This window comes from Dreissena polymorpha, chromosome 8, assembly GCF_020536995.1.
Source record: "Dreissena polymorpha isolate Duluth1 chromosome 8, UMN_Dpol_1.0, whole genome shotgun sequence".
In the NCBI taxonomy this organism is placed as follows: domain Eukaryota; kingdom Metazoa; phylum Mollusca; class Bivalvia; order Myida; family Dreissenidae; genus Dreissena; species Dreissena polymorpha.
The window spans coordinates 71,346,127-71,357,501 of NC_068362.1; the positions used below are offsets into that span (position 1 = coordinate 71,346,127).

General features: G+C 36.4%; 1 protein-coding gene across 1 annotated transcript; it reads left to right on the forward strand.

Annotated features, from left to right (window-relative positions):
- Positions 1-3,072: 3,072 nt before the first annotated feature.
- Positions 3,073-10,614, forward strand: LOC127842271 (AP-5 complex subunit sigma-1-like). The gene is made up of 2 exons (XM_052371702.1): positions 3,073-3,264; positions 6,385-10,614. Exons 1-2 carry the CDS (start codon positions 3,109-3,111, stop codon positions 6,802-6,804), a joined length of 576 nt encoding a protein of 191 aa, XP_052227662.1. The 5' UTR covers positions 3,073-3,108; the 3' UTR covers positions 6,805-10,614.
- The last annotated feature ends 761 nt before the right edge of the window (positions 10,615-11,375 follow it).

Genomic DNA, 11,375 nt, shown 5'->3' on the forward strand with positions numbered 1-11,375 from the left:
GAATGACCTTGAAATGACCAGTGGTCATCTAAGTGTGCTTGCAAACCTTCATGTCAAGTTTGAAGACTCTATGTCCAAGCATACCAAAGTTATAACAATTTTAACATTTTAACATTTAAGGTCACAGTGACCTTGACCTTCAAATGAATGACATTGAAATGACCAGTGGTCATCTTCTAGTACTGGCCAATCTTTATTTCAAGTTTGAAGACTCTAGGTACAAGCATACCAAAGTTATAATATGAAATAAGAACTTTAACATTTTTACATTCAAGGTCACAGTGACCTTGACCTTCAAATGAATGACCTTGAAATGTCCAGTGGTTACTTACTAGTTCTGGCCAACCTTCATGTCAAGTTTCAAGACTCTAGGTCCAAGCATACCAAAGTAATAACAACTTTAACATTTTTACATTCAAGGTCACAGTGACCTTGACCTTCAAATGAATGACCTTGAAATGTCCAGTGGTTACTTACTAGTTATGGCCAACCTTCATGTCAAGTTTCAAGACTCTAGGTCCAAGCATACCAAAGTTATAAGAACTTTAACATTTTTTATATTGAAGGTCACAGTGACCTTGACCTTCAAATGAATGACCTTGAAATGACCAGTGGTCATCTGTTAATCCTGGCCAACCTTCATGTCAAGTTTGAAGACTCTAGGTCCAAGCATACCAAAGTTATACCATGAAATAAGAACATTTTCGAGCACGCCGCCACCCCGCCCGCCCGCCCGCCCCCCCGCCCGCCCGACAACATCAATCTATAAGCCGAGATTTTTTCGAAAAAAATCCGGCTAAAAAGCTAATTCGGCGTTGTCTTGATTTTTTGTATATGTTAAGTAAACATTTTAAACGTGAGGTGGAAGGCAATCAATTAATATTTTAACATTCGGAAAATAATTCAGCATTCTTGTATAGTTAGAAATACCAAAACAGGGCATCGTTTCTTTTTCCTCTTAAAAAAAACGATTAAAAATGGTTAGACGGTGTCAATGGGGATTATGTAACTCGGAAAATCGATATCCTGAAAGATTAGTTGGTGACATTTAATTTATATTGTTTCCAAAGCCGAAAACAGATCTTGAGAAGTGTAAGAGATGTATATAAATACATGCGGTCGTCACAACGAACAACTGAACGTCAACACTGTCAAAGACAATTATAATATATTTTTATCGGATATACTAGCAGATTTAAATAGTTTATGTTATCGATCTGATTATCACATAATATTTCACTTTTTTAAAATAGTTTTATCAGTTACTAGGTCAGAAGCGATGTTCATCTGCATTACTTAAAGAGAAATAAAACCCAGCCTGAAGCCTAATTCATGCTGTGTTTTATTACTCTGATAGTAATGCACTTAATTGACATCATACGTGTTATTTGAAGGTGGCATGTGATATATTATCTTATTAACGGTATCTACACAACTTTTAATCAACGCTAGGAGCTCGAATGCCTAGATCTCATTTTTAAACGAGTTTCGTTTATTTTGTTCGGATTAAAAAACGGAAATGAAATATGGCAAAAACGGTGTAAAAAGGGTTAATGCAACTCTGACATTTGGTATCCAGAAAGATAAGTTAGATGAATTAAATTATAGGTCACTTGTAAATTTAACAGCATATAGGTCACTTGTAAATAGAACAACAACAGGTCACTTGTAACTAGAACGGTGTAAGACCACTTGGAACTAGAACAGCATATAGCTCACTTGTAAATAGAACAGAGTAAGACCACTTGGAACTAGAACAGCATATAGGTCACTTGTAAATAGAACAGTGTAAGACCTTTTGGAACTAGAACAGCATATAGGTCACTTGTAACTAGAACAGTGTAAGATCACACGGAACTAAAACAGCATATAGGTCACGGATGACAAGAACAGAGGACATATTACTTGTAACTAGAACTACGTATTTAGAACATAGAACAGGTCACTTAAAACTAGAACAGCTTATAGGTCACTTGTAAATAGAACAGCAACAGGTCACTTGTAACTAGAACAGTGTAAGATCACTTGCAACTTAAACAGCATATAGGTCACGTATGACAAGAACAGTGGACAGGTCACTTGTAATTAGAAAAGCACATAGGTCTCTTATGACTAAAATGGTGTATAATTCACTGGTAAAGCACATAGGTCACTTGTAACTAGAAGCTATATTCACAAGTGACCTATACGCTGTACTCATAACAACATATAGGTCACTTGTAAATATAGCAGCATGTATGTCACTTGTCGCTAGATCAGTGTAAAGGTCACATGTAGATGGAACAGTGTATAGGTCACTTCTAATTTGAACTTCAAATTGGTACATTGAAACAATAAATGTGTATAGGTCACTTGTAACTAGGACAGTGTAAAGGTCCTTTGTAATTGAAACAGCATGTACCGGTATGTCACTTGAAACTAGAAAAGCTCAAGGATCGCTTGTGACTAGAGCAGCATATAGGTCACTTGTAACTAAAACAGTGTATGAGTCATTTTTAATTAAATCATTATTATGTATGATCATACCTAGCAGGTAATGTATTATAAACATTAATATGTATCTATAGATCTTAAGATCGCCAACAGTATCCTGCCACCGACACATATTTAAAGAATGACATTTTATTATAAATACATAAGTTTTGTACTGGAATCTTGGTTAGATATATATACAAGAATCTCCCTAAAAAGTAACCGCTATTTCGTTATTTATATTGAGAAACAAGAACATGAAAACATTTGTCCGGACAGAGTCAAATTAGTATTCCCAGTTTCTCTCACTAAAAGGACTGCTAGCTCAGTATTTGGATAATCGAAGTAAAGACTGCTTAAAAAACGTTATTCTGTTATTATCAAGTTCTGTAATCTATTTTGAAGAATTATTCATTAAGAAAAATCCATGTGACATTAATCTCATTAAAATTGTTATACATTGTTTGTGTAATTTTCTGTTAAGATTATTTAAATTCAAAACGTATGATTGTTTGCAACGCAGTTACTGAAGGTAGATCGACTTGAGATTATCAAAATATCAGGCATATAATAGTGGTTTGTAACCCTGTTCCTAAACAGTGTCGATGCAAATGGTTCCCGACGCAGATATCCGGGATGGTTCACGCCTTCATCTTGCACACCTTATTTCCCGGATCTTGTAAGGTTCTGTTCTACAAGATATACGGAAGATCTGGCTGCACGAGCGAGGACAATGAGGGAACGGACAGTGCGCGACCAGAAAGAGGGAACATCGACTACATCGCTTCACAGGTTCGAGTCGATACTGAAAGCTCAATTTCTACTTTCAGTTTCATTTTTATTAATTAATATCTATTTTATTGTGCTCTTGAGTGTACAAAATACCATGAATGTAAAAGGTTTTAAGAAATCCGTGTAAAAGAACGAATGGGTAAAATTCAAATAATTAATTTAAGTGTCTTAAATTTTATAAAATTTAAAATAGGTTTAGATAAATGGTATATTATATATATAATATAGATAAATATTGTTTTACTAGAATTACTGGTAGCTAAAGAAACTTCAGCGTACAGTTTATATAGTATTGACATACCTGTACGACCATAAAGTCGCGCCTGTCAAAAATCATAAAATGCGACATTTAAAGTTATGGTAGCCAGAACTAAATTACTGGATGTGTTTTTGTACAATGCCATTTTACTCGGTTATTTCTCAGTTGCATAAAACTATATGTTATGCATGTATCATGTACACAGTTAAATCGATGTGTGTTAGCAATCTGCTTTATGGCAAAATTTGACCGTCGAATATAAAGTGTTACATTGGCTATTGTACGGAATCCGGATAGTGCCATCTATAATATCGCCCTTCTTTCATCAAGGGCAACACATCACACACAAAGCGATACAGGATATTTTGCGCGACAGTCGCGGCGACGCACGATATTTTGCGCGACAGTCGCGGCGACGCACGATATTTTGCGCAACAGTTGCGGCGACGAATGATATATTTAACACAATATATCGCCTTTGGGCTACCTTCACAAGGGCGATATTTCGTGGTACATTCTAGCGCGTCACTTCGTGTATCGTGCAGAATATCACATGTTGACGCGACTGTCGCGCGAAATATAGTGCGTCGCCACGACTGTCGCGCAAAATATCATTTATCGCTCTGTGTGTCGTGTGTCGCCCTTGATGAAGGAAGGGCGAGATTATAGATGGCACTATCTGGATTCCGTACTATTGAGGCACGGAGACAAGAGTTACACTGGATCAGTCGTCGTATTTTGGTTTGCATTTACAGTAAGCCACGCTAGTTTGAACTCATTAATTTATGGACAAGTTATGGTTGATACAGATATTGCCATGCCGTTTTATGGCCAAATTTAAAGCTTGACCGCTAAGTGTGACCCTGACCATTGATGTAGGGAGACGGGTTTTGCACAGGACATTTTTTATTATGATGGTTCACATTTGCGAGCGAACAACCTTAACAAGCCATAGTTTCAGAAATGCTAGGTTAACAACTCCATAGTGAATTTTAAGGGAAGGTTGGTTTTTTAACTTGGCATCCATTTTGTGCAAACAAACATTTTCTGACAGTTTGATGACCATCCAATGAAAACTTGTTTAGTTGTTAGTATAGAATGCATGAACCAAAGAGGGTTAAATTAGAAATGCAATGGTCATAACTCTTAAGTGAATTTTGGGGCTAGGCTGGTTACTTAACTTCGCCTCCAATTTTTTCAAACATTTTCTGATGAAAAATTGTTTGGTTAGTCTAGAGAACATGAACCAAAAGAGGGCGGATAGTACTGATATGTTATGCCTCCCTTCTAGGCGTACGAATATTGCCTACCCCAGGCTTGGAGCCCGAAAACTTAGATCGTAAAACTAAAGCGCTACCACTAGACATTTGATATTTACCACGTCTTTCAAACGATATGTTATTTGATACAGGTTTACTTATTTTCTAAGTTACCTAAGATAAGCATTACACAACGCTTTATATTTTACCGATTTCGATAAATGATTACCGCTATTACGAAACGTATCTATATTGATGACGTGTTTTGTGTCATGAGTTTATTTCGCTTGTTTAAATTTTATGAATACATTCTTTTTTGAAACTTTAAAAATGTGACATTTCGCCAAAGTTTGTGAACAAGTCCTTTCAATCCCACGCTATTTATAGGATAATACACGGCTCAGCCGGGCCGGAACCAAACCAATTCTGAAATAATGAACCATAGTAATGAAAACCATAAAAATGAAATATTGAAATTTAGAGTACCTGTTAAATGCCACTTCAGATTAATTCAACTGAATTCATATGACAAAAATACACAAGATGTTATTTCTACAAGTCCTAAGTAAACATCCAAAAGCGTTAACGTAAATACAATTTGAAGACTTTACCGTTAAAGGCCACCTTATTCTGCAAATATAATGGAATATACCATGCATTTGAGCATACTGTAAGAACAATTGCAAAAAGTGAATGAAATTACTTATCAAAAAGCGGAATATTTCCAAAAAAAAACAACAAGAAATAAATAAATAAATAGAGTTGACAATTGACCCATAATAATTTATTATAGAAATTGTAGGACACGGTGTAACAAAGCAAGTTCAATATGTTAAAACAAACTGTTGCACATAGTTTTGTAACAAACGCAAAACATACTCCTGATCCGGGGCATTACAAATCATTTTTTCGCGCAATTTGATATTTATCAATTTTCAGTTTAGACTTTATCCACTCATTTTTTTTTATAAGAAACGCCTTAATTCATAAATTAACACACCATTTCCATAAAAATTGGTTTTAGTTATAGAAAAACACATATGTACGGAATAATAATCATTTGAATGATTTTTCAGATTATTATAAAACAAATACCCCGGAAGTGGATGAAAAAAGACGACAATATGTTTGAACATTTTGCATTTTACAAAGGCGTTGTTCATGATTAATTCTTCTTAGTAAAACAAGGATTTGTTGAAACTCTCGTATTATTGTCAGGAATCTCTTAACACATGTACATACTTTTTATGTAAATTTTATCCGCAACATCGCAGTAAAAATAAAATTATGCATCTATCTTCTAACTGCGTGTACCATTTTTGTTTTGAGTTTGGTGTATCTGCAGCAACATAGGCTTATCGAAATTCGGGGTTGTGGATATTATTTTAAATCACTAGGCGCACCAGCTAGTTGACAAGTACTGGTATTTAAAAAATCTTTCAAATCCAAGTTCATGTTAATATGAGAAACATCTTCCGTATTTATGATATATTTGATTAAGCATTTTTGATACATCTATTATGTCCAGAATGATCCCTTCTTTATTCTTTATCCCGAAACTTTTTTTTTAGTAAAACTTCTGACGTCACATACTATTTGTAGGTGCACTCCGAGTTTCAGTTCCGGCGCAGCGTAACTAACAGATCGGTCGAGGAGGAAGTCCAGTCGCTTAGTCAGGAGGACCAACTTCCGCAGTTCGAACTCGGTTTCCTGCGACTACCGGCCGAGGCCCTGTACTCGGAAGAGAAGATTGTCGTCTGGTTGGGGACCGGAAACACGTGTTTTACTCTGGTCTGCCACAAGAACGAAAATAGAACAATCGCGGAGCACGTCCTTAAGATCTTGATACGCTGCACACAGGACTATCTCAGGTTATTGAACCAACCCGCGGAGGCGTCACTAAAAGGGGAGAGAATGTGCCTGATATTGAGCCGGTTTCTTCCGGACGGAACCCTCGTGTTCATGAACCACCGGGTCGTGCGCAGCATCGAAAGAGAACTGGAATTGTTGATCAAGACATGATTTATTCATAGTGTCTTCAAGTGTTTTACTTAGGTTTGTTTTTTTAAGCTCCACTGGCCAGAGGCCAGCGGGGCTTATTTCATGGTCCTGTGTCTGTGCGTTAACTTTTTCTTTAAACATCTTCTCCTCCTGAACTACTGGTCAAATTCTGATGAAATTTCTCAGAAATGTTCCTGGGGTGAACCTCTTCCAAATTTGTTCAAATTATGCTCCTGGGGTCAAATTTGACCCTGCCCTGGGGGGTCAAAAATTTAGAATTTGCTTATATAAGGCCTATTTTGTAAAAACTTTAAAAACCTTCTTGTCCATAACCATTTAGCCTAGTGCTACCAAATTTGGTATGTAGTGACATCTTATAGTCCTCTACCAAGTTTCTTCAAATTATGCCCCTGGGGTCGAATTTGACCCTGCCCCGGTGGGTCAAAAATTGCAAATTTGCTTATATAAGGCCTATTTTGTGAAAACTTTAAAAATCTACTTGTCCATAACCATTGGGCCTAGGGCTACCAAATTTGATATGTTGTGACATCTTATAGTCCCCTACCAAGTTTCTTCAAATTATGCCCCTGGGGTCAAATTTGACCCTGCCCCGGGGGATCAAAAAAATGAAAATTTGCTTATAAAAGGCCTATTTTGTGAAAACTTTAGAACTCTTCTTGTCCATAACCTTTGGGCCTAGGGCTACCACATTTGGTTTGAAGTGACATCTTATAGTCCTCTACCAAGTTTCTTCAAATTATGCCCCTGGGGTCAAATTTGACCCTGCCCTGGGGAGTCAAAAAAATGAAAATTTGCTTTTATAAGGCCTATTTTGTGAAAACTTTAAAAATCTTCTCATCCATAAGCATTGGGCCTAGGGCTACCAAATTTAGTATGTAGTGACATCTTATAGTTCTCGACCAAGTTTTTTCAAATTATGCCCCTGGGGTCAAATTTGATTCTGCTCCGGGGGGGTCAAAAAAATGAAAATTTGCCTATATAAGGCCTGTTTTGTGCAAACTTTAAAAATCTACTTGTCCATAACTGTATGGCATAGGGCTACCAAATTTGGTATGTAATGACATCTAATAGTCCTCTACCAAGTTTGTTCAAATTAAGCCCCTGGGATCAAATTTGACCGTTCTCCAGGGGTCACAAAATTGAACATATGCTTATATTGGGCCCATTTTGTGCAAACTTTAAAAATCTTCTTGTCCATAACTATTTGGCCTATTTCTACCAAATTTGGTATGTAGTGACATCTAATAGGCCTCTACGTATTTTGTTAAATTTATGCCCCTGGGGACAAATTTGACTCTGCCCCGGGGGTCAAAAAAATGAATATATGCTTAAATAAGGCCTATTTTGAGCAAACTTTAAAAATCTTCTTGTTTATAATTATAGAGCCTAGGGCTACTAAATTATGTATGTAGTGATATCTAATAGTCCTGTACCAAATTTGTTCATGACTCGCAGATGACCCCCTAATGATTTTCAGGTCACTAGGTCAAAGGTCAAGGTCATGGTGACCCGAAATGGTAAAATGGTTTCCGGATGATAACTCAAGAACGCTTATGCCTAGGATCATGAAACTTCATAGGTACATTGATCATGACTCGCAGATGAACCCTATTGATTTTTAGGTCAAAGGTCAAGGTTTGGTGACCCGAAATAGTTAAATGGTTTCCGGATGATAACTCAAGAACACTTATGCCTAGGTAATGAAACTTCATAGGTACATTGATCATGACTCGCAGATGACCCCTATTTAATTTTTAGGTCACTAGGTCAAAGGTCAAGGTCATGGTGACCTGAAATAGTTAAATGGTTTCTGGATGATAACTCAAGAACGCTTATGCCTAGGATCATGAAACTTCATAGGTACATTGATAATGACTGGCAGATGACCCCTATTGATTTTCAGGTCACTAGGTCAAAGGTCAAGGTCATGTTGACTCAACTTAGAAAAATGGTTTCCGGATGATAACTCAAGAAGGCTTACGCCTGGGATCATGAAACTTAATTGGTACATTGATCATGACTCGCAGATGACCCATATTGACGTTCAGGTCACTAGGTCACTAGGTCAAAGGTCAAGGTCACGGTGACTTTACACAGTAAAATGGTTTCCGGATGATAACTCAAGAAAGCTAATACGCCTAGGATCATGAAACTTCATAGGTACATTTATCATGACTCGCATATGACCCCTATTGATTTTTAGTGCCAAAAAATGTATTCACACAATGGCTGCCACTACAACTGACAGCTCCTATGGGGAGCATGCATGTTTTACAAACAGCCCTTGTTATATTTTGAGATGATTCTTTACAAAGAAAGATGCTACTATTGTATTTGTTATAAATGTGTGAAAGGCTCTTAAGAAGGAACCAGAGATTATAAACCCTTTACCAAACTCTAACAGGATTTTACAGGTTTGTAGCTGACGACTTTATAAATAATTGTGATAAAAGGAGTAATTGCTCAAGATGAGCAATCTCTCCTTTTATCACAATTATTTCTACCCTACCTGATCATTTCCTTCAGATTCTATTACAATTTAATTGTCGTCTGCAACCTCTTTCAAATTGGGAAAGTCCAAAATGTGTCGTTTGGTAAAGGGTTAAGGCATTTTTATTCATATGGGTCTTGTGAATCTGTTTCAAATCAAATGCGTAGATTTGATCTTCAGCATCTAAAAATATGTGAAATAGAAAGAACGACAATATCTTTTGGAGAGATAAATGTACCTACGTTATAAGCAAAGGACCTGTGCAACAATTCCCGGGCTTTTTAGTCCGTTCAGTTAACACGGTAGTAACTTTTTCCATACATAAAAATACTCACCCTTCCAACTTTAAGCGCCCAGTGGGACGAGGGATAGAAAGAGAAAGTCACATGCTTGAGTACATTTCAACCCATGCGCATTGCACGTTTGTTTCACATAAAAAACAGTGGAGCGATACAGGGCCATCATGGCCCTCTTGTTAATTGTAAGCTCAGTAAAAGGGATATACATAACGTTAAATCCTAACAATTTATGTTTATATCGGCCCAGTTTGTTTATTATATAAATCACGGACTCTAGATGAGAAATATTTTGTCGAAACTGAGTCACGTGACCTTAACTATCGATCTTTTATAAATAGCGAACATTGAAGCGCCGAGGTTATACATTTTGATATACCCACTCACGTCTTTTTTTATGTCCCCCACCACTATAGTGGGGGACATATTGTTTTTGCCCTGTCTGTTGGTTTGTGTGTTTGTTTGTTTGTTTGCCCCTACTTAAACATTTGCAATAACTTTTGCAATATTCAAGATATCAACTTGATATTTGGCATGCATGTGTATCTCATGGAGCTGCACATTTTGAGTGTTGAAAGGTCAAGGTCATCCTTCAAGGTCAAATATATAGCTTCAAAGCGGCGCAAAAGGGGACATAGTGTTTCTGACAAACACATATCTTGTTTAAATTATACTTTCTTTTCTCGGCCGATTTTAACAAATTATCGATAGCTATCGGTCACGTGACTAAGTTACGACACGGTTAAAAGCGCGGGGGGCAAAACTTAAATTGTTTATATTTTGTGATTAACGCGCTATAAATCCATAAATAACAACGGAAATATACTAAAAGTTATAATTTTGTTGAAAGAGGAATTAATAAGCAACAAGATAACGTATACACCAATAAAATCGGATGATTAGGTTTTGCATAGAATTGAATTTACTACTGTAAGGGTTAAATACTCGATTCAACTCCTATCAATATACGCTCCGTGTATGAATGAAACTACTTGCTAGAATGCACTAAACATGTCTTTGCTAGTGTGTTTTTTTTTTGTTATAATGCATGATTTATGGTAATGTTTTAAAAGTTCAAGGGTACAATTATTTCTTGACCTGTGAGCGAAATGTCTTTGTGAACTTATTTATGATCAGTGAATGGAACTATCTATCTAAATGATCTATCTATCATCCATCCTATGCATCTCTATAAACACAGCACTCAACTAAAATAGCCGAATCAATATTCTGTACAACAATGTTGCCACTATTTTAGGTTGAATGTTTTCACTTTATGAAATTCCAAACCGATTTTAATAATATACCGGTAACGACAAATAATCGTTGTATTACAATGGTTAACTTGATGAATATTGGGGACCAAAAATTGATTGGCGTTGATTCCCGGTGATGATTGGACATTCTGTTTAGAAATACATGTACACGTATCTTTTTACATCGCATTATTTACAAACTTGATGATAGGGACATAGGTAATAGATATATATTATACAATTCAAATCTATATCATTCTTATCGATTGTCACGGTATGGATTATTCGGTGGTCATACATATAATCGCCTATTAATTTCAAAGTCACATGGTACCTTTTTGCACCAATGGGGCGATATAAACTTTCCGCTTGCCGGAAGTTTCCAATGTGATGCGAGTGCTTTAGTTTACCATTAACAAAATAAATCGAAACAACGTTCTAGACTGCTTCTAGAGTATTGAAACCATGCCCGTATTATCTCAGACAGGGACAAGTACATTTGGTCGAACCCGGAAACAATATGTCAAG